Raw genomic sequence first — 25,281 nt, 5'->3', positions numbered from 1 at the left:
TCATTGGTGTAGGTTGAGTCTTTGAGGTAAGACATGTGTAATTATAAATTAGTAATAGATTTTAAACAAATAAAAAACAGGCACTCTAGTTTTGAGAAAGTCAATGGTAATTAGTGAATTGCTACATAAATCATATATCAAAGACTCGGAAACTTTTGCATCTCTATGCTAAAACTCATATTGAATCAATTCTTATGCATGGCTTCGGATGTCAAAAGGGTATATCATTAGTTTACAGGAATTGCATGATATCAGGGGCCTTCAGATGTAAATGCTCTGAATTTGACTGGGTTTGAAGTTTGAAACAAACAGTTGCACTAAGAAATTCATTCTGAAAGACAAAATAAATAACCATGCAATCACAATACATCACAAATATCAACTACCCCTCTATTGTAAGGCAATGATAAACAGAAGCTAGCTTCCAACGATGACCGTCAAAATATCTGTTTTCAAATAATGAGCTCTTAGACAATTAGCAATAGGATTATACATAGCATAAACACACATAAATATCTTTGAATTTAGTTATCACTGTCAAAAAAAATAACAAAAATGACTGATCAGATTCATACAAAGATAAAACTACCAGGCAACAAAAGCAGAATAACCATCCATTCATTGACCATGTAATGTGCTATGAATATAAAAGATCAACATAACCTGCCTTAAACAATTTCCTTTAGATTCATCAAATGCTGGTATCGCGTGTGAAATAAGACTTCCCATCTCTTCGCTTTGACTAAGTAAATCATGCAACGAACAACAAGGCAGTTGCATATTAAATGCATAAAAAATATTGTTTTGACATTGGTATGCTGAAATTTAGTATCATGATGGAAAGGAAAACAGATACTACTTGGTCAAATGCACAATTGAATAGATAGCATCATATAAACAATATTTGGGCCTATAACTCACAATGTTCACCTGAGCTTTGACATTTCAGTCACCATAACACAAGCTCCTTTCTGTATAAACTATTTAAAGAAGTGAATGCTACAAACCTTAAAAGAATTGCCAACATTAGAAATCAATGATCAAGCTTTTCTCCACAAGGACAAATCTAACAGCAGCAAATAGCTACTTTCTTCAGTTATAAAATTAAAAAATATATTAAATTAAGGTTTTCTTTTCTGAAGTTAGACCATTTTCAACAAAAGGCTCTCCTCGTGTGATCTCTTGCCCATTAATTCCACAAAATGGAGTCTCGTACATGGGCTTTGGGAGGGGCCGGCCACCAAAGTCCTCAGGGAAACAATCAAATACTGGCCCAAAATTAAACTGCACTACACAGGAGGGTTTATTTGGAAGAGTATACATAGAAGCTGCAGGGTAATACCTGCCCGCAAATATATTGGTGAAAGCAGTGTCTTGACATTTACCATTCTTAAAGAACAAAATCTCACTTCCTGCACAAAAATTCGCATGGTGAGATTAATAGCAGCAAGAATTGATTATAAGTTTTAAGTATACTTGTCAGATTGACAAGACACATAAACAAATTAATCAAAAATGGCCAATAGAAAGAAGAGTGGCACGGAGCATATAAATTTACTCAACAATCAACACAATAAATTCCAAAGTTTATTTTCCAACAATACAGTGCAGAATAATACTGTTCAAGCTTAGCAAAACAGAAAGGACTAAACATTAGCAATTTCCCTTCAATGTAAACTGACCAGTTCAATTATTTGGATTCCAGAAATAAAAAGAGGAAGAAGCTAATTAAAGGAACAAGTTCTAACAAACAAAATCACAGAGATGGAGAAAATCTAAGTCATTATTAATTTTTTCTCCAAATAACAGCCACCCAAAATCTCTAACTTCCCAATCTCTAAACAATATTAACCAAAACTGCATGCATTATTGAGATCAATAATGATAATTACATAGGGATAAACTTTCTTATGAATATGAAAATTCATATAATAAACAAAGGGTCCAGAAATAATTAACACCAAGGACATAGCTATCAAATCCTGAATGCAGACAGCAGCCGCAGCCAGAACAAGTTAGGGTAGCAGTATTATTCAAAAGAAATTTACCAAGGGCATAAGCTCGTAAGAATTGAAAATGACCTCTTCTGATGAATTTAAGCATACAATTTTGTCTAAGGAAAGGTAATGGAGCAGAGACATGTATTGATTGATCCTCAATGCACTCATAAGGTCTTGTAGAAAGCTTTACTGAACAGCTAAGAAGCTCAATCCAGAAAGATTCTTTGATCCATAATTTCATCAAACTTTTACCTAGGAAACTATAAATCACGAAATTCACTTGTTCTAACTCAATATATCAACTACGCCTTAAGGCCCAGTTGGTATGTGAATTCAACTGGATGTGAATCATTAAATATCATACAAAATGACAACACTACGCTGGAAAACCTCCATTAATGGAGGAAAAATCAAGTGATAAGAGCCAATATTACATCTACCTCATCCATATTAATCTGGAAAAATCAAGCAAAAAAAGAGATTGCAATTCAGTGCCTGCTTTTGCTTTGTCAAGTTTCCTTCAGAAATGGAACTGTATTTTCCTTGCTTTGGTGGATGCATATAAAGTTAAACATTTTCAACCTCCTTGAGCTACAGGTTTTCAAACATTCACTTATGTTTTGGGAAGATCCTACCATACTGGTAGCTTCCCTTGTGAAATTTGAACATCAAATGTTGTAATTGCTCACTTCCAATGTTGTTTCTTACACATATGAAACCACTAATTAGGCAATCAGATTCAGGACAACCTTTCTAAAACAGCCCCTACAGTTGCAAGACCACAATTGAATTTTCAAAAATGACATTGCTGATTCTGAAACCATGCCTAACAACAGGAGACAGTTGTGACTGTCATAAGACAAGTACTTACACTTTCAAAATTTGGAAAAAAAAAACTCTGATTCCTATTCTAGACTTCTGGGTCTTTTAGGATCATACCTCCTCTCTTAGAGACTTTTGGTCCTACAAAAGGTTGTTGGGAAGTGAGGAAACAATTCCCCCACATTCCCCTTGGAGTACCATCAGGCTTGCTTAATTGTTTGCCCCTCATGTCCCACTTGCCAAGACTCTTCCTCCCCTTGTAGTCCCTCTATGCTTCAGTTCTTATTTCCCACTTGCCAAGACTCTTCCTCCCCTTCTAGACTCTCTATGCTTCAGTTGAAACACAACATCCTCAGAAAATTACTTGCTTGTGTTCTATTTCTTCATCCAACAAGGATGGCTCATACAACTGAAGGTACTCACAATTGATCACTGAATGGAATCTCATAAACAGAGGTAGGTCCAATTTGAACACATTTTCTCCAACTGCCTCCAAGATGGTAAATGGGCACAATGGATTCGATTGAATGAATTATGTACATATGATGTCTTGCTTATATAGGCAAGGTTGAGAGATAGGATTAGACAAGATCATGACATGTGTCTTAATCCTATGACATGAGACAACTAAGATGACAAATATTAAGTGACCTAGGACACAAGAAGTAAATGAAATAAAATAAGATCTCATCAAAACAACTAAGACTTTTGAAAAAATTCCTAGGACCTAAGCAAACTTAAACATATGAATAGGACCTTCTGGTGAACTAGTTAGCTAAAATACCTTATTCACACCATAACCTTATAGTAATAATGTTGAAGTTAATATATATTAATATATTATTAATTTTTAAAATTATTAACATTGTGTATTAAAATATAAAATATCATTTTCAGTATTAATATATTGACAATTGACATTGAAATGTTAATGTGTTAATATATTCCATTTCATCTAGTATTCATTTCCATATGAATATAGTTACACTACCTTACATACATGTTACCATGAAAGTCTTCTAAACATTACCGAATCGGCGGAAAATCCTTGCGTATCCAGGTACGATGCGTTTCCAAATCGGATTCATATACAAAACGTCTGTGGAATCAAGCAGGGTACAATATTCTTGAAGTGGATTTCTTTAGAATCATCATGCAACGTACTTGGCCGATTCCAACTCATACAAGGGGTTTTCACAGCGATTCCAATGGTTGATAAAAAAATTCATTGACTTTTCTTTAACCGTTTTAACCATAAACAACAATATTTTTCAATGTAATTTCGCAAGCAGTAGCAGATGAGGAAGACTTTGATGGCATGGTTTGCATGTGTGTCACAGGACAACAAATATTCTGTTCAGGTCACACTTACAAATTTCCCCCACCCTTGCCTTTGGAATATCTCGTCTTCCATTCAAACAGCCTCGATGCCAGCAGTAGCCAGTGGGGGGTATCCACTCCTCTATCTCATTTCAGACTTCATGGCTATTGTCTTCCATCCATTCGAACAGCCTCCAGTCAGGATAGTGGGAGAATAGTCCAAATGTTGCATTCCGGATGAGAGTTTTTGTTTTTCTCTTCTTTGATTAAACTTACTCTATATAAGTTTTAACTATAATTTTAGGTTTTTGATTTATTAAAATTTTATTAAATTTAATATCATCTATTATTATTATTAAGCTTACAATCATTTTAATGAATTCTATTGTTTATTAAATTTAAACTTAAATTAGTTATATTAAATTATGTTAATTAATATTAAATTAATATTTATTGTTAATTTTGTTATTATTATGTGTGTGTTATTTTATGAATGTCGTATTTAGTATTTATATTAATAGGATTTGAAAAATAGTGATAGGAATATAGTTCTACTTTTATTTTTTAATATTTATTATTAATATTTAGCATGTTTAAAAAATAAATAATATAGTATAATTTGTATTAATATGGTATTAAGATGGTAGTTAATAAATTTAATATAATATGGATGTATATTATTATGGCATTAATATAGTGTTTTTAGGTATTAAATATGTCTATATTTATGATTTTATATGTTTATTAAACAGGCGTACCCAAAACGTACCCAACCCCCTTCAAAAAAATTTGTCATACCAGCATACCGAAACTACATACCCATACCCGTATCCGTACCAAATTCAGTAACTTGGATTACATATTTAATTATTAAATACATTAAGTTATTAACATTACACGTTAATATATAAAAGAATTTTGTCAAAGCTTAACCTCTGTTGCCCTATCAGTCTTGAACGAAAATAAATATGTTCTGATGGCTCTGTTCATGCTCTCGCTTTAGCAAGGGATGAGCCTCAGCCTCAGTTCACAGCTAATTCAGCTTCCTCCAACCCTAAGGACTGTAGGTAGTAATAAATTGGAAAAAAATGTTTAAAAAATTGTCAAAAATGTGCAGGCTTTCTACCAAAATCTGTTAAGTTTGGTCCGGGTGCGCCTAGCTTTGTCTGGCCAAATAAACCCAAAATCTGAACTAAGTGTGGGTGGCACCTAGATCTGGGGGACCTTAGCCAAGAACCTATGACATAGGAGATTTGTAATGTTTCTCTTAAACAACCATAGCATTTCCGCCAACATGCAATCTATGAAGCAAACCCTTCAAATGTTGCCATAGCTTTTGAGTGCAGATTCTGATAAGCTCAGTGCGAGTTAGTCTGTGTGAGCTATGTCAGTAACCCTGCACATCTCTTGGCAAAGGTGATATAATTGTGGTAATGTAGAATGTTCTGAGCACAAAAAACTACATCCCTATTGTAAGCAATGGTTTAGGATATGGAGATGGTCAATTGTTACGTTCTTCATAAGAAACATGGTGCCTTGCTACTTCTCCTAGCTGCCGATTACAATGTTAAAGCATAGCATGAGGATTGAGTAAACATCCACAGATTCCTTTGTACTAGCTTTACATCAGATTGGGAGGATAAAAACCCTTGTTTTGTATTACTTGGCACTGAATAGTGGTATAACTCAGTGCATGAATTAACTAGGTAATTGTAGGCAACCCAGTTAGAACTTCCGGCTAGAACTTGTTCATAGAAAAAAGTTTCTTGATATAGCATAACTTCATTATATATAATCCGTTGCAAAAATAGCAGGAACTGCAGCCCTATAGTTGATCATATTTCATAGCAGCTAGCCTCATTGGTTCCACCTGCTTTGTAATAATTTACAGTTTATGTTACATTGTAGCTTAATATTTGTAGTGAGTAACTGATTTTGAAGATTTGAACTTTTAACTGTATAATAATGCACCATGCAGTGTACACCATAATCAGCAATCTCAAAATAAATGAGGATAATCCATGATTCAATATTTGTGGCAAACACTCTCTTATCTCTATGCAATTAGGATGGCTTTAAAGTTTAAATGTTAAAAACAAAAATCAGTTATTCCTCAAATGTAAAAAAAATCAGTTATTCCTCTCTTTTTACTGTGTTTTTTGGGTTCCCAATATTTTCCCAGACTTACCATTTTTCCTAATAAAAATTTTAAAAAACTGAAAATATTTTTATCTTTAGTTTGCCAAGATATTCCCAAGAAAGAAATTTTCTTCTCTGTTCTATACTATTGTTCTTACATACAATGGCATTAGAAGCACCACATAGAAATGGAAACCATCAACCAGATAGATCACAGTGCAGCAAGAGCGGCATAGAAATGAGCAACATAATTTCAGCAGTCCACTTAAACATTAGGCATAAGAAGGGGAAGTGTTGATTGTATAATAATTATATGTGCAAACCCCTGGTCCGAGCTATTCTCTGTGCCTCACGAGTGGAAATGAGACTAACTCTTGGAAAGAAATGTATAAATCAGATTCGAGCTTTGCATATATCAGAACATAAATTGATTCAAAATTGCTACTTGTAATATGAACTATCATATTTCTTGGGACACTTTTGCACACAGTATGAAGAAAATGTTAGAAATCAATATGGGAGTCTCACTTCAGCAAAGTTATTTGGTCATTTTAGAGTTAAAAAGACCCTAATGATATTGAAGAAGTACTTATTTTGGCCACATCTAAAGTCCGATGTTGCAAAATGCATCATAGCCAATATTGTCTGTACTATAGCCACACCAACCAACGGGAAGCGAGGAATGTATACTCCTTTTACTGGTGTTGAACAGATCTTGGGAATTGATTTCCATGGATTTTCTTTTAAGTATACCTAGTGGCTAGTACTAACTACTAAGTACGGTAATTATTGCGTGTGTGTCTTAGTGGATAGACTCTTTAAGATGCTGATTCTACTGCCTTGTAAAAAATACTACCTCAACTTTAAAAACAACTTACTTGTACTTTCATAATGTACCAGTTCATTTTGGAACCTTCCCGCTAGCATAGTAAATACAGATACCAGATTCTTGAGTAACTTCTAGAACTAAAGTTGTTCAAGTCCATGCTTCTATCCTCAAACTAATGGACAAACAGATGTAGTGCATAGATGATTGTGCATCTCATACGAGAATACAACTCTAGGAAGCATCAAATTGGGATGAAATTCTATCTTTCATTCTGCATAGTTAACATAGAGCTTTGCTCAACTCTAATGAATACAATTCATCCAAGATTTGTTTGGTTTCCAACTATTGGCTCCCATTGATGTAGCCTATCCTATGCCACCTTCAACTGCAATGATATTTATAGAGCATATGTACAGTATACCAATAGCAACTACAAGTACAAAGCATACTGCCAAGGGCCAATGCTAGATACAAGCAACACAACAATTGGCATCAAGCACCACAGCAATTAAAAATGGGTGACAATGCATGGCTCATACACTATTATTTAAAAGGTTGGAGACAGTGCTCTTGAACTCGATCTACCAACTTATCTTGGTCTTAGTCTAGTTCTCAATGCTAAACTCTTGCACCATTATTTCCTACCTTTATCAGGCACACCTAATGTTGTAATATTACCTCGGTCAATAGATAAATACTAATCCTAATTTTACCATGCCAGCAGAAGCAGATCAAGTTATTATGCCCAAGTCAAATAAACAAGGAAACGAGCAATTCTTATCTACTAATTGTCCAAGTAAGTCAAGTTCCTTACCAAGGGAAATGATTTGCTAGATAACTTGGTATCATACTGTAAAGGAGGATTTGCAAGAGAACTCGTCAAAATGGGGACCACTAATTATTGAGGAGGATTTGGTATATTGGTACTTTGATCATATTGCAGTATAGCAGTTGTACTCTATGCCACAAGTGACCTTCACCATTAACTTCAGGTCATCTCAAGCACATGTGATCATACTGTAAGATCCTAACTCTCAAGACTTTATGCTGCATAGCTAAGCCAGCATTATCAACCATATTCAACACAGATGTTCTATGGTGAGTACAAAAAAATGATAAAGCGAAAAAGAAAACTATCAAAAGACAAGTGTTTGAGCTAATTTGAACAGCCAAAACATCTATTTGTCTAACTCTCATGTGTCTACCTCTCATGTATCTTAACATAACATAGATAGTCTTTGAACAAACATGCAAAGTTAGAAACAAAAGGTTATAAATTTGATCGCTTCAATAACTGTAAGGAACCTGGCATAATACAATCTTGCAATACAGTTCTCGCATGTTCTTCTATTTGCTTTCAGTTCTCAATTTATCACAATATCTTGATCTTTGTTCTTGTGCACCTACATTCTAACTTTTGCTGTTATGTACTCTAGACTTGGAGGCATAATGCTGCATCTACCATTATGTCTCCTCGCATTTAATGCTCTTATTAAAAAACAATTTTGAAAATGGCCAAAGTGACCCCTGGAACTACTGATTAATCCTAATCAACCATTTCACGTGCCTAATTTCATTTGTATACTTCAGTAAATTAAAAAAAAAATACAATTGTCTTTTTAAAATTGTTTAGTAAATGAATTTTAAATTTTCCCTTTTCTGAAATTTACATTTCTATTCAGATACTTAATGTTTCTGACCTTTATATCCATAATTTAAAAATGGCATCATTGTGTCACTGCCAACACCAATACTTGTCTGCCACAGCTGCAATTGTCGTGATCTCCATTTCCTGGTAGTCTTGGTATGTATTAAAAGGATACTTAATGTTTCTGACCTTTATATCCATAATTTAAAAATGGCATCATTGTGTCACTGCCAACACCAATACTTGTCTGCCACAGCTGCAATTGTCGTGATCTCCATTTCCTGGTAGTCTTGGTATGTATTAAAAGTATTTGATTCACTGTGTATTAAAGGCAAGAGTCCGGTCCCTCATATTTGACTATCTATTGGATAATTTGAAGGGAGCTGCAAAATGTTTTTTTAGTGGATCTCCAAAGTGAATGTAATTAGGAGAAATCTTGCCAAAGAAAAATATTCCTAAGATTCCTTAAACTACTAGATGGTTAGCAGAATAAAATGAGAAAACCTTGTACAGTCTGCCATCAACTTTATAATAGATGGATAGCAGCCTAATAAACATAGTGTTCCATGGGGGCACACCCCTCCTTAAAAAAACCTCTAAAGTTTCCAGGACGGGGACATCCCTGGGATGCAGGGACAAGGAAGAAATGTCATGTCTCCAGTCGGACATTCTTAAGAAATAGACAATTTCTTATATATGTGTGCAACTGAAATGATAAACAAATGCCAGATCCTACTTAAATTAATTTATGATCATCAACATGTATTAATGTGCAACAAATACTGAAGTCCAAAACTCCAAATAGGATGAAAATGCATCTCAATTAGTCAATAGGATGAAAACCTCCAAATCTCGCAAATCCAAATCGCTTCAGCACAATTGTGATTTCTGAGTAGAATTGCATCCAATAAGTGACACAGTTTTCGTCCTCAGACCCACGATGGAAACCAAAGGGTTTTCACCTCCAATCGCGAGCATGCCAAGATTTTCATCCTTGAAGGCACTCAAACTTAAAATTGACAGAAAAGGTAAATGACATAATCAGATGAATTGCCTTGTGCTCCTGCCTCCTTTTATATAGTTGCCTTTTTCCCTGGGGCCCCCATTTATTTAATTTTATTTTTATTTTTATTTTCCCTCAAAGTATTTAAAAATACTTTTTAAATTGCATCCAAATACCCCTTTTGACTTATATTTTGAAAAAACACTTCATTTTTAATTTTAAACGTTAAATAATATTTAAATGGCCTTTTTCTTTATTAAGTAATCAGGCCTACTCAAAATATTATCTTATTTTATTTTTTAAATTTTGAAAAGGGGGCATAACAAGATATGCCCCCACCAACCACCACCCCCAAATTTAAACTTCAAAAAGCAGTAAACCAGGAACCCTAAATTCGTTCTTTTGATATCATTGTTAAAGCTCTATAAATTTTATTCTTACCAACAGAATTATCTGCAATTAAACTTCACCCCACCTACTTGAAGATGTGTTGGCTAAAGCACTTCTAACGGCCCTCTTGTTGCCTATTCATTGTATTCAACCCACTTCCGGCATCTCTATACTTGAATGTTGCTCAAAGACCTTTTTATTGGGCAGTCCCACGTACACATTTTGGTTGTTCTATTAGAGTTGCTATTATGTCCATTGATAAGGAGATCAAACCCAAAGCTTCTGAGGCCACCTGTTTGAAGATTTTGTATGCTGTTAAAAATTCTGAATTGGAAAGATTAAACTTGGTTATAATCTTATATTATGTAATATGCGTAATTATGTTAATATAATGTAATAATATATTTATGATAGAATATTAATGATTAATAATTATTGATTATTGTTTACTACTAGTTTAAAAACTGAACATATTAAATTTTATTTTGATTATATTAATTTTAATTTTTTTAGGATTCAATTCTAGGGGACCGCACCCAAAAAGCTAAAGCAACAAATTACAAAACAAAAAACACTAAAACTATATATGAGAGCCAATCAAGCTCAAAACAGCAACAGCAGAAGAGAACTGAACAAAAAAAGCATTCTCACAAACAAAGGAGACCAAAGAAATCAAAACCTAAACAAATTAACAAGAAGCCTCAAGTGTACCCCCAACCACCACCACCTTGTGAGAGAAACAGGCCATCATACCACTCATCTTCATCCACAAACACCCAACCAACAAACACCTTGCCAAAAGCCCTTTGAGGAAAACTACGACCTATTGTGGATCAAGCCGAGAAACATGGCTCTTAGTAGGCAAGGCCAAGATATGGACCTTGTGAATCTCTTCATTGCTCAACACCTACCAAGTCACCTTATTTCCATCCAAATCAAACAAGATGAAAGAGCTCCTAAAATCAAGAATATAATCAATATGGAACACCACTTGCTAGTGAATAAAACTCCTCAAATATAGGACAAATGGAATGAAGGCGTTTAATAAATTGATTAACCTCCACAAGTTGTTAAAAGATAAAATTGGCATTATCAACCAAATCATCCAAAGCTGCAATCAGTGGGACTAGTGGGCTCATCATTGAGCCCACCACCCCATCCAGCTGTTTGCAGCGATGCAGTTCAACCAAACCCTACAACACCCACATATGAACACCCTTTGTCAAAATGGCTTCTTGTATTTTAGCCAAGAAACATTTTCATAATAGTTTCTTTGGAGAACACAAAATCGCCACACTCCACATAATCCATCCCCAACACACTCTCCATGCAATGAAAATTTCCTCATATTATAGTCAAAAATCTTTCACTTGCAATAAGGGTCATGACTCCTACAACCACATTGATATTTTACCATCCAATAAAGTGCCCAACACAACTAAGCCATGCATAAACCAGAAACCATTGACCAATGCTACACGAGAAAAGAGCTATAACCAAAATATTTAAGAAATCGCCTCTAACAAGATAAATCATAGAAATTAGAGTGCAAAGAAGCCAAATTCATCATCCTCAATAAAGAATTTAATCCCAAACCAATATTTTACTCCAACATAATAAATGGCATACGTTGTGTTGTGACCATTTCACACATCGCCCCATCACAAATGGGGACCCCCTCTTTTGCTTTAGTTTTAGGGTTTTGGTTAGGTTAGGTAGTAGTCCGATCCTTTAGATGAGATGAAGATGTTAGAACCAAGCATAGGGATTGCTTAGAGATCCAAATCAATGATGTTGTATGGAGACTTAGACTGTGAAGAAAGCTTCAAACAACGACTAAGGACCCGTTGAGTTGGCAAGGTGAGTGATTTTTGCTCAATATTTGGTTAAGTCAAGTCACAGTCAGTGACCACACAAATCCCTCACTTGGCCTAGTTGATAGTCAGCGACCCCCCAAAAGTCTAAACTTTCTCAGCTAACAATCAATGACCCCTCAAAAGTCCAAACTTTTTCAGTCGATGTCTCCTCCAAAACCCGATCTCCCCTTTGCTTAGTCAATGACCCCTCCAAGGTCCAATCTAAGGTGATGATGTTTTGATAAGCAAGACGAACATCTTTTGAAGGTTAAAGCTTGATGTTTGAAAAAGTATAGGCAATTGAGTAAGTGAAGTTAACTATCTTTGAGCACTGTCAGTGACCTAGTGAAAGTCCGAACTTTCACATTCAATGCCCTACCTAAACCATGACCTCACTTTGAGCTCAGTCAATGCCCGGTGAAAGTTCCCGCCTGAAGATGGAAGATTAAGATGAAGTTGACGATCAAGAGGATGATCAAAGAAGATTAATTCATGGCATTTCAATGTGAAATGAAGACATGTTTGCACCTCAGTCAATGACCCCCTAAAAGCCCAAACTCTTCCAATCGGTGGGGTGCCAAAAGTCTGAACTTTTCTTGAGCCCAGTCAGTGAGCCCTCAAAAGTCCAATCTGCCTTGACTTGCTCAATCGATGCCCCCTTCAAAGTCTGAACTTTCTTCCAATCCAATCAGTGTCCTACTAAAAGTCCAAGCTTTTTCAATTTTGCTTAATTTAGTGATAGAGATGACATTGAAGGCACTTATGCCTAAGGTAAAGGGCCCATCCAAGAGAGAGACGTTTTTATTTAAATTTGAAAGAAAGGCAAGTTGGCCTTGTCTTGGGAAACGTGATTACAAACATTTAATTGGAGCAACAAGTTGACTTAATGCAAACCATAGACACATCTTATCATCTCTATAAAGGCTCGATTGATCATTTCATTTGATCAATCCACGATTCTTTGCTTCATGAATAGCAATCTTACTCGGGCTATGTGAAATTCCTCCAACAAGTGATAGCGATTTTGATAAAGCAAAGGCAAAGTCATTCAAAGGATAGCAATTTTGTCTTAACCATCAGCAATTTTCATCAAGGCAAGGCAAATTCCACCCAAAATCAGCGATCAAGACCTCAAACACCTTGCGAACTTCATTAAAGATCAGTGAATTCATCATTGCAAACAACAAATTCAATAGAGAGATCAGCAATCAGCAAAACCATTAGCATTTGCTATCAAGAGCGCATTGATATAAAAGGCAACTTTGCCAAATAAGCGATCAACTTGAAGTTACCAGTCCATTTAGAATTGATTTGCAGGTCTGAAGTAAGTTTATTTGATCATTTTCATTAAAATCAGACCCTTATTATGCACTGGTACAACTTCATGATTACTATTTACATGTGATTCTAATCATAAGATGCTTTGATTCATTACATTTTGATCATCTAACATGTTTAAGGATGCAATTCATTCAATTACATGACAATTTTCAGGTTATAGATAAGTCTAGGATTTTACTTACACCTAGGATTTTAGTAGTTCTTCAGGATATTAATGATCTTATATGCTTTTAGGAAGAATTACTAATCTATAGCGTTTTATAGGGCATTAAAATTATATCATCACCCTAACTTAGACGCCTCTTTCAGGTAGAGCATGGCAGCCCCTAAGGCAAGAACGATCTCCAAGTAAACTCTCATCAAGGAGGACTCGAGAGGAGTGGCGCCTGAAACCAAGATCACTTCATTTTGGAGCAATGTAGGAGACACCAATCTTGGACAGTTCAATATAATGAAGTTTCAAGGTCCCCTATACACAAGCAAGCCATCCGAACTCTCACAAAAGATGATTGAGAGCAGGATAGTGAAGGCGGCAGGTTTCCTTTCGGCCATCCAATGCAACAAATTGATAGTAGAGTGCGCCAAGCATTATGATGCCAGCAATAGAAAGGTGGTGGCACCTGATGGTAGAGTACTTGCTTACCTATCTGAGACAGCTATCAGCGAACCTTTCCACATATCCAAACCAAGTGGCATGATCTACAAGAGCAAAGGAGGAGTGCAAGCAGTTTATGATTACAATCCCGACAGATGCTTGGGCATAATCAACAAGAATTGGGTATTGAAGACTAGACCCAGCATATCAAAAGTTCCTAGCAAGCTACACATAATTGATTTTAAGGAAGAGTTTGGTGATTTGATCACTCTACTCAACCGAGTTACCAAAAGTCCTCAAGTGTATCAGTTTGAGAACTGGATGTTCTACTTTATGGAGACAATGTCAAATGGAAAGGAAAAGATCAATTGGGCAAGAATCATAAGCAATAACATTGACATAAAGTTGAAGAGACTTTGGCGCACTAAGACATTCCACATGAGTTCCTATCTCATATATTCACTTGCCAGAGCTCATGAGTATGCCGGATTAATGTATAGAGGTCCAGTTGGAACGGGAGTTGGAGAGATGAGAGCATGTGAATCATATACATAGCTTCACTACCCTAACAGAGCACACTATAGAAGGGTGAATGATGCTTTCACCATTCACCTGACAAGAACATAGAGGCAGCATACATCAAAGGTTATCCCTGCAAGCAAAAGAGCTAGTAAAGAAATTTGGTGCCTGGTATATCCAATTTCCCAAGTTCGCCTACATCAGAGCACAAGGATGCTCTTGTCCACTTTGCATGCTACTGGGATATCCTACCAACAAGATAGTACTACTTGAGTTGGTAAGACAGTTGACTACATATGATAAAGTGCAGAAGAACAGACACGAGACAAGAACTGCTTTTGCTATTTCAATTGGGCAATCATTGGAAGTGTGACCATCCCTACAGGCAACAGAGAAATTGGAAGAAGAGTTTAAATCTCACTTCCTCATTCCATACTTCTCCAGAGACAAATTTGACCCTCACAACAATATTAGAAGATCTAATGGAAGGAAGCATAAGCATCAGTTGCAATTTAGAAGATCATTGGATGAATGCTCAAGATGATTTTGAAGAAGAAGAATGTGCTCAAGACTATCAATTGACATCGTCAGGACATGCAAGGTCTTCAATATTCCAACCAAGCACAAGATAGTGGAAGACACCTTCAGCCAATATATGAACAGGAGAAAAATAAGGAGGTGAAGGTCAATTGGATTGACGTAGAGATCACCAATTTGAAAGATTTGATGAAGCCGGTTTTAGCACACACAAAACAATGGGTAGATATCTAGATCTAGAAGTTGAAGAACCAGAATATACAACCAACTTTCAAGATGATGGGAAAGGTTGAATCCTCCAATGAAGAGACAAAAAGTGCAAGCGTGAGTGGAAGTGCCACCCAGTCAACTCACTCCAGAGGATCAAAGAGAAAAGAAAATCACAAGGAAGTGCCTTCAAACAAAAAACATATATCAGGTTCAGACCACCCATCCACTAGTACTTCTCCCATGCACGAAGTGGAGATGAATCAAGCAGCTATTCAGGAGAGTCAGCCACCTAGAGTGAGCATAGATCAGGGAATGAATGAGTCCATGGAATCAATAATTTGGAATAGTAGATGTGAGAAAGCAAATAAAGGTAAACAACCACAGAATCAAAGCAGTTCACTTTCGCATGAGCAAGTTAATAATGAAGAAGGCAAAGATGTGTATGTGGATATAGAGAATGAAGATCAAGAAGGACTTCTCCACCCCGAGAAGATCCATAACTTAAGCAGGTACATGTAGGAGAAGAGAAATCTGCTATCCCAACATGGCTTAGGGAAAGATTAGCGAAGGAAGTTATAGTGATAGATGAAGAACCTTTGGATGACTTGGACAATTTCTTGAACAGAACCGAAGAGCCTGCTGAAAAGAAGAAAACAACAAAGATGTCAAAGATGACAAAAGATAATACAGGATCTCGAGTGTTACGAATTGCCATTCCAAGAGTAGATAAGCCAGAAGGCGGGATCACAGCAGAGGAATATGATTTGCAGACTATTCATTTCCTGAACAGAACTGAAGAGCCTGCTAAAAAGAAGAAAGCAACAAAGATGTCAAAGATGACAAAAGATAATACAAGATCTTGAGTGTTACGAATTGCCATTCGAAGAGTAGATAAGCCAGAAGGCGGGATCACGGCAGAGGAATATGATTTGGAGGCTACTCATTTAGGTCCTCCCACAACTGAACAGGCATTAGAAGACATGAATGACACAGTGAAGACAGTAAATGATATGTTGAGATTGGAAGTGGAAAAGAACAAGAAATTGGAAAGAGAAGTGCGTGCATTAAGAAGTTACTTCCAGCAGTTCAAGGAACCGTTAAGGCAGCATGATCCTTCAGCTACGCCACCACCATTGCTTCCTCCAGACTCAATCGATAATTTAAAAAAGATGGGAACACTTGATGGAGACGTGGATAAATAAGACTTTCAAGAAGACGAATACATTTGTGAAAGAATTAGTAAGCATATTTGATAGAGTTGTAAGTGTTCTTGACAAAACTCAAGTTCTCATAGCATATTTGATAGAGTTGTAAGTGTTGTGAGCATATATGATACTTTTGTTTTCACCAAAGATTATACCATGCCAAGATTGCAAGGAATGAAGAACCTACCCAAGCAAACTTTGACAAACTGAGGAGTGTTGACAGTTGGACAGTCCCCTAATTTCCAGCAGTGGTATAACTTGCTTCGCATGAGGAAGGTCATTTTCGAAGATATCAGCAGTGGATGCACCCAAGTTGATGGAGCAATTAACTTGATACATGATAAGATTGTGAAGGTAGCTGAGATCATACTTGACAAGGAAATAAATGAAGGAATCCACATTGATGCTGATCAGCTAGATGAAAGAGTGATCATATTCTTTGGAGTAGACGGATAACCTTCTGAGAGACAGTTGGATAACATACACGCATTCATGGTACTCGCCAGCAAGACTAGAGATTATGGGCCAGGATGGGAGACAACCTTTGCCTCTGCCTTGGACAAAGTCTACTTCATGGAAAAATAGTTGAAGAACTTACCTACCGATCCAGAAACTGAGATTGAATTCATGATGTCCAAATTCGTTGAATTTGCAACAAAAGAAAAGGATAAGGGAAATAAGCTTCTAGAAGATAATTTGTTATAATCCCATGTGGCATCATGTTTCTTATTGGGGATTTTTCCTCGTTGTTTGTGCCAAATAGATGTCATATTCCCATTGGCTGATATTAAATAATTTGCAATAAGATTAGGTTTTGATATAGCACACCCTAATTAGGGTTTAAGTGGCAAGATCTTGGCACTTGATTTTGATTTAATCTTGGCCATTCATTGTATCTAGGAGCACTACATAAGCCCAACTCATTTCATTTGTAAAGGATTGATTAGAAGAGTTTTGAAGAACTGTTCCTTAGATGCTGCAGAATTAATAAAATCATTTAAGTGTTGGTGAGTTATTGATTTTTGGAGCATTTGCTTGTTTCTTCATACTTCTATGACAGAACTTAATATTTGAAAAGACAAAAAATATTTGAATAGAATTTGCTTCAAGTATTTTAGATGAATGAAAAATACATGTGCATGATTGATAGTGAAGCTCTCATTGTTCATGCTACTAGTACTACATCAATGGCGAAGTATCTTGCGTAGTCGACTGAACTTGTCTAAGCTAAAGTTTAACTTCAATTACTATTTGATCATTGATATGCTTCATCTTGAAGGTATCTATGCTTGTGGTAGTGATTTGAAAATCATCAAGCTATCCTAAGAAGATTGCACTAGCATTGTGGATATGTTCATAGCATGTCAAAGCAAAGCTTAGTTGAGCTCACTTGAAGTCATCCATTGTCTTGCATTCTTAATATTAGCATAGTATTCCTAAATCTTAACCCCTTTTTCACTTTTTTTATTAAGATCATTAGTAGTAGGAAAGAGCGATATTGCAACATCATTCAAAGAATAGAATCACTAAGGCTTGAGTTGATAAAGAACTATTGCATAAGTCCCCTTGAAGGTACAGAAAACACATCACACCATTGAAGCTATCCAACCTTGGAGTCGTCTCAAGTGAACCTTCACCATCTTCAGCATTTGAGAAGTCTTTGTTCAAGAGAGGATAGAGTATTCAATACTTTATTCTGTGTTTGATAGTGCATGAAAACACCATCAACACGTTGGAGAAGGAAAGCCAAAGGCAAATGACATACAAAAAAAGGCAAAACCATAATGGGCAAGTACTACAGCAAAGTTTTCAAGAACCAAACCCTATCATGTGTCTAAGCAATCACTTGCCAAAGCAAAAAAGGATACTTGATCAAACTGCAATTGGCAAGGAAATAAGCAGCACCATTATTAATCTAGTAGCAATGAACAAAACTAACATTCTCAAAACAGGTACAAAGCCACCAACAGCTAGAGAAGCCATGAACCATGACCTCCCATTCGACTTCATTATTTGATTTCATCCCAAGGAAGTAAGAAACACCTTTAGTGAGACGACTCCCAAAATCCCAAATAAGAATAGCAGCCCCAATAAGACAAGTATTGCCACAAACAGCCCAATAAAAATCCAACTACAAAGAGCTCTATCCAAAGGAGACCATTGTAAACCCTTACCAAATTAAGAACTATTTGCCCCTTAACGAGAATTATCATTCAATATTATTTCTTAGATATTATATAGATAATATTAAATATATTATTCTCGTTAATTGGCAAATAGTCTCAAGTCAATGACAACTCTTTGAAGCTCCATTTGATGACATTGCTTGAATCAATCCTGGTCTTGCTAGCATTGATGTTCCTATCTAAGACTTCAAAGCTTTTCTCATTAAAGGTGAATCCTACTTCCTTGAGGTGAGACTGAATAATAAGGACAAATAGGAGGTAGTGGCTCACAATCTCTCTTTGTCTAGTGTAGAAAGCTAGTGGTCAAAAGGTTATTTTCAATGTTATTGTTGGGCTTTCTCATGTTTCATGTCCTAATTGACAACTTAGCAACGTATTGAAAGAGGCTATTGGTCTTAATTCTAGTTCAAGAATACTAGCTTTGTTCATTACTACTAAAGTAATAATAGTATTGTTGATTTACTTGCCACCTAGGGCATTGATCAAATATCCTTTTCTACATTAATGAGTGACTATCCTAACATGTGACATAGCTTAAAGTATTTCACTTATAGAACTTGCCCGCTGTGATTTTATGCTTCTTCCCCTAATGGCAACCAGATATTAAAACATATTCCACTAGCATATGGCCTCTTGTCATGGTAATTATTTTGACTTATCCCACCAATAAAGGCTTTTTATGTGTGTGTTGGCTTCTCCTTAATGTGGTGTTTGTCTATGTGTCTAATTTACACATGGATTTAAGCTATTAAGTATTTGATGTGATGGCAAAAATAGGAAAGATGGAAGTAGGCATGATCTCTATCATTGTGGAAAGATTTATGATCATAGAGTGAGGGAAATTTTCTACTGTTCAGATTTTGTGTTGCCCAATTTAATGAAGAGTGTCCTTGGTTTGGAAAATGTTAAAAATGGTGTTTATGTGCTTCAAGGAAACTAATACAAAGGACTTCCTAGCCAAATTGAAAAGGTTATTTCAATGGAGCACACTTGAATGTGGGTTGTTGGGAATAGTCAAATGGCCATCACAAGGAATTGGATGGGGTGGTAAGCACAATGATGGCCCTACGCTATGGTTCAAACAATGCTGGTAGTGAAGTAATTCACAATGTTTAGTTCCTGGCCTTGGCTAATAGAGGTAAAGCTTCTCAATTTGAGTGGCAATAGGTGGAAGTTGGTACCCTAAGGACTTTTGATTAGGTGTCCACTAATGAAAATGGGTGGTATGATGAAGCAATGGTTTCATTCAAGTGGTGTTGGTGCCAATGGTTGGGGTTAAGCTTAAGGCTCCTACCCCTTGTAGCTTTGATTTGGTCCTTTTTGTTTCCAATGTCTATGAAAACATTTTGAAAATTAATTTATTTATTGTTTTTGTTTCATGCCAAGACGGATCTTCTCTAAAGTTTATAATGGTATTCTAGTACTTTTGCTTTCTAGGCAAGGGCCCCTATATAATCCCAAAAAAATTCAATAAAAAATAAATAAATAAATACATAATATTATACAAATATTAATATATTTATTATTTATTAAAAATAATTTGTATAAAATAAATATTGAACATACTATATATTGTTATTTACCATATAAAAAAAACCCTCATTCATGGAGTTGTTTGAATTAACTTTATTGTTGAAATCAGAAAGAATGTTATATGGATTCCTCTACAACCTGATCATATCAAATTAAACTTTGATGGTGCATCCCAGGGAAACCCAAGTGTATTCGAGGCTCAATGCATTGCAAGAGATATGTTAAGTGCTTTTGTGCCTGTAGCTTCTAAGAAATCGGAGATAACAAAAAAAAGGCTGACTCAAGCTTTCCTACTTGGTATTCAACTTGTGATCCAATACAGCCTCATAGCAACAGAAATTGAAAATAATACATGATGATATTTAATTCAGCTAAAAAGAGAGGTTCCAAAAAACGGAATTGGATAATCACAAGAGCATGGCCTCTTTTAATTTCTCTTTTTTTTCCCTATTAGTCATTTCCTTCAAGAGGCTAACAAGGTGGCGGATAACTTAGCCAACCTAGTGCTACAAAATAATGATACTATCATAGAGTGACCTATTGAGATGGGAATAGCTTGATCAATAAATGTGATATCCTGACAACAAGTGATGAGAGGATATCAAAATAGCATGTAAGTTGGCTATATAACCAAATAGTAATTACCTAGCAATCGTGAAGCATATTGATGTCAGTGTGGTAGCAGAGACAAGCTATGGAACTCAAGATAGAGTGACCCATCGAGATGGGAATAGCTTGATCAATAAATGTGATATCATGACAACAAGTGATGAGGGGATATCAAAATAGCATGCAAGTTGGCTATATAACCAAATAGTAATTACCTAGCAATCATGAAGCATATTGATGTCGGTGTGGTAGCAGAGACAAGCTATGGAACTCAAGATACATTTGGTCTTTGACATCACTAGCTGTCTTCCTAATTATTATCACTCATACACAACTAGAATGGATTTTTCATATGGATTATGGCACAATGAGGTATGCAATCTAAATGGCAATTGGAACTGATTATTTGGAGGTTGTGGTTAGTCATTAAGTAAACGCATATATTACATTTATTCTTATTTAAATATGTGAAAAAATAAGGCTATCGTTAAATCTTAGGCTGAATTTTAATGTGAAAGAAAGATTTTAGGGGTGGTTTGGAGGTGGCCCAAGATTCTGATCGGAAAAACTTATTTCAAGGCTATGATTCATGACCAAGTAAACACTAATATTGCATCTACATTTGTTTCAAACTTTTTTGACTATGTAAGAGCTAGGGTTACAGTGAAATCTTTGGCAGCCAATTATAAGAATAGTGGTGGTTTGGAGGCAGCACTAGATTCTACTTCGGTTCATCCAAGATGCTTCCTTCCTATCTCTAGCAATAAGGTTCATGGGTAAGTTTCCATTGCTTCTTTTTGTGTGCTTGAGGATTGATTCCTAGCACTAGTGAAAGTTGTTGAGGTTTCAAAGAAAAATCAGGGTAATAGCAACGAGGGCTTTTCATCTAAAATTATGGACATCCCTACTTTCAAATGCCTTTGCAAAATCCACCCACCAACAAAACATGGGAAGGCTGAAAGCACAAACAGAGGCATCAACTTCCTCGTTCAATTGGTTGGGACAGGAACAGGCATCTACAACCAAGATGACAATGCTATTGATTCGACCTTTCTTGATGTAATTGCAGTTGAATAGGTTTATATAAGCTGACTGGATAGTACCTTTTTAATTGTGTCCATTTGTTTAGGCTTAATTAGAAAATAGTAATGTTGGCTCCCCTGGTATGGGTTGATGCATTTTTGTAGATAATACAGCTGCCCTGTTTAGAGTCTGAAGCTGAAAGCTTATGTTTATATTTTGAAGTTTAATCTAAAGGAAGTGAGCCCCCTAGCCCACATTCACCAAAAAAAAAAGATATTTATTTTTAATTCATAAAATGTGAGGCAAGTGGCCCACTCCCTTCACATTAAACTTCCAAATTATAAACATTAGTGGAGCATTAGAGGATACAAAAAAAAAATATGAGAGTTGTTCATCATTCTATAAGGCTTACTCAAAATTAGGTCGTTACAGTATGTACATGAGATAAACATATCATATTCAAATAACCATAGCAAAACTATTGTATTAGAAACGCCTCCAAGATGCACATAGCAGCAGCATCGCCCTCTTCACCAAATTTGAAGGAATTTGAAGCCCCATTTTGCACTTTCGATCTCCCACAATGGCAAAGTGTACATGTTACAAGGGCACTTGAGAATGGAGATGCCAAGTCTCTCAAAAGATGAACCTTCCCGAATTTGCCCACACCATTCTTCAAACCCTCAACAACTTCCACAAGAACCAGAAGGCAAGCTTCAAGCTTCTAGAAGAAAGCAACATAAACCAGCACCCAACCCTTATCCTAGATTAGCCAAAGAAAATTCCAAGGTCATCTCTAATCCTCCTCTGACATACTTTTTCACATAATGATAAAACTTATCCAAAGATTTAACTACAGACTTATAATTGACATAATCTACAAAATTTGAAACTAATATTGATGCAACAGTCTTCATTTACCTGGTGTCAAACCTCTTAACTCTAAGTAATCCATCCCAATCACCATTTTAATGGAATGCCCCACTGCACCTAAGTCCATGTTAAAAACTTGTTCCAACTGCTTATCCATTGAAATGTTTAGGAAAAACATCTAGCACTTGTCAAAGAACAGATGAAGTTTAGGTTCCATTGCTTATATTTACCAAGGTGCAAACACCAAATAACATAATGAATGCCACGTCTTCTGAGTCAAAGATATATCCATTCAAACACAACCATGGGTAAGATATAGGCTTGCCAGCTCAACAAGTTATTTACAACTGATAGTTTCATCAAAATGGACGACAGAATTGGGCCAAATAGTCTATGGTTCCATTAGCTTCACAAAGGCAATATTAAACAAAAAAAGAAAATTAACAGGGAAACCTGGGGACACGTCACTAGCATTTTTTGGGGTATCCCAGTTTCAAAAATGTTTTGAGGATGTGGGGATGCCTAATTTGAAAAAAATGCAAGGGATATCCAAAAAACTTGAGGATGTCCCAAAAAATTGAAGGGGGTGGCTTACTGTCCATGGGATGACCTAGGATGTCTCAACGTCCCCCAACTGTCCTGAGGACACTTGGCCATTGCAACGGTTTTAAAGAAGCTAACTTCACATGCCAAAAAACCCCACACCCCAACTCACCCTAAATAAGGAGAAAATAAAATGAAACTTTCTTTGTTTTTGTATTTTTTGTATTATAATTGAAAGTGAAACTTGTAGCCTTTGGGTGATTTGTTGTAACTTTGACGCTGAATTATGAAAGCAATCAAGGACATTTGCTAATTTGTTTGGCTCTCATGTGAACTCTCAATTCAACACAAATATTATGTATTAAGGATCTATAATGTATATGATGGATGCTTTATCAATGTCATCATATGAATATTTGAAATTTTGAATATTCCTATATATTTTAAATTTCTCCTATTTTTTATATGGTTGGCCCCTTTGCCATCCCATGTCATCCGCAAAAATAGTCCAAAAGAAGCCATCCCCAAAACGTGTCCCCCCATCCCCTGCCATCTTCGTCTTAAAAACTTGGTGTAGAATAAATATTAAAAGATATAATAAAACGCTGACCTCCTTAGAAAATATCATCTATTTTCCAACTGTTAGAGCTTTTGTCTCTTATGACATTGACGATAACCATGTAGTCGCCTTCAACCACAGTAGATGAAATTCCATAATTGACCACATGCTAGAAGTCAAGGAGGAGAGCTTGCCTTTGCCTCATTATTTGTATCATTCGTCAATTTCTCCAAAGTTGCACAAACCAAAGCCCTTGAATGATCCTTAACAATGCATCCAACAGTACACAATCAAAATTTAATTTGATGCTCCCAAGCGAGAGACAAGTCCTTATAACATTTTTCCTTATGTCAACCTCAAACTTTACTCTCACAACCCCATGAACAAGGGAATATTAATATATTTATTATTATTTAATATTTATATAATACATTAATAATATTAATAAATGTTATTACAATTTTTAATTATTTAAATTTTCAAATATTATATTTATAATTGAAGTGTGCCACTATCTCCAAATTTTGGAGCATAATCCTCCCATTTGGAAACTCCATGCAACACTAAATAAATATGACCCTAGCCTCATGCCCAATGAAGAAACAATTTGAATTTAATGATAACCATAGCATGCCATTGGTTGAGAACAGAGACATCTTCCTCCTACTAGCTAATCAAATTGCCAATAGATAACATCCCCTTAGAATTTAGTTGATTGATGCCAATAATTTTTTTTTAAATATCGAGAAAACTAAGATCTTGTCAACAGGGTGCTGAACCTCTGCAAAACCTCTCCATAGGACAGACCTGTCAAAGATGTTAAATACCTGTGGGAAGATTGGTCTCACAGGGACCCACAGGGAATTTCAGTTTCAACCATATGAAGTTTAGTTGTTTGGTACACAAGTATTTGTATGTTGTTGTATGCCTGCTGCTATTAGGTTTTGGACTCTAGTGAGAGAGGAATAATTTGTAATTGTAACTCAGAAGCATTATCCCATTTCCTACATTGAAGTTTGGTGGTCAGGAAGCCCATAAAGTGAACCAATTCAAATTATTTGAATTAAAGTTATCAAAAATAATATTGCAAACAGGAAGGAAAAAAACTACAAATATATGAGCAAACGAAGATAGAACTTACCAGGAACCATCTTTGACAGTTCCTCTATATTGCAATAGTAATACAACTGTTTCTTGGACTGATATTATTTATGCAGCAAATATATAGTTTTCAAGTCCTGAAAATTTAAAAGATTTCTACTTGTAGTAGATATATAATTTTATAATGTTATTTGACGATGTTTAACCTGTTAAGTTTGATACTTTCAGATTGAATAAAACTTAGAATAAGGTTAATTAGCTTATTGTTTTCCAGACTTAAGCAATAATAAAGGAAATGAAATGCAAAAGACAAAACACAGTTACCCTGGGAAAACCTCCTAGGAGGAAAAACCCAGCCAAAGGATCCTCAGATCTGATTATGATTTTAATTCAACTGGACATTACATATGATCTGTAGCCTCTTATGAAGTTCGCTGCCT

At 35.7% G+C, this 25,281-nt stretch overlaps 1 protein-coding gene across 1 annotated transcript in view; it reads right to left on the bottom strand.

The window, feature by feature from the left end:
- Positions 1-868: 868 nt before the first annotated feature.
- LOC131041643 (protein TRAUCO) overlaps positions 869-25,281 on the bottom strand; it is a 34,483-nt gene continuing 10,070 nt past the window's right edge. Inside the window, exon 2 of the mRNA XM_057974801.2 lies at positions 869-1,412. Within this exon, the coding sequence (XP_057830784.2) occupies positions 1,117-1,412 (296 nt within the window). The 3' untranslated portion in view covers positions 869-1,116. The remainder of the gene's footprint in view (positions 1,413-25,281) is intronic.

This window comes from Cryptomeria japonica, chromosome 4, assembly GCF_030272615.1.
Source record: "Cryptomeria japonica chromosome 4, Sugi_1.0, whole genome shotgun sequence".
NCBI lineage: Eukaryota > Viridiplantae > Streptophyta > Pinopsida > Cupressales > Cupressaceae > Cryptomeria > Cryptomeria japonica.
The sequence above is the reverse complement of the archived record's forward strand: the minus strand, read 5'-3'. Positions and strand labels throughout refer to the sequence as shown.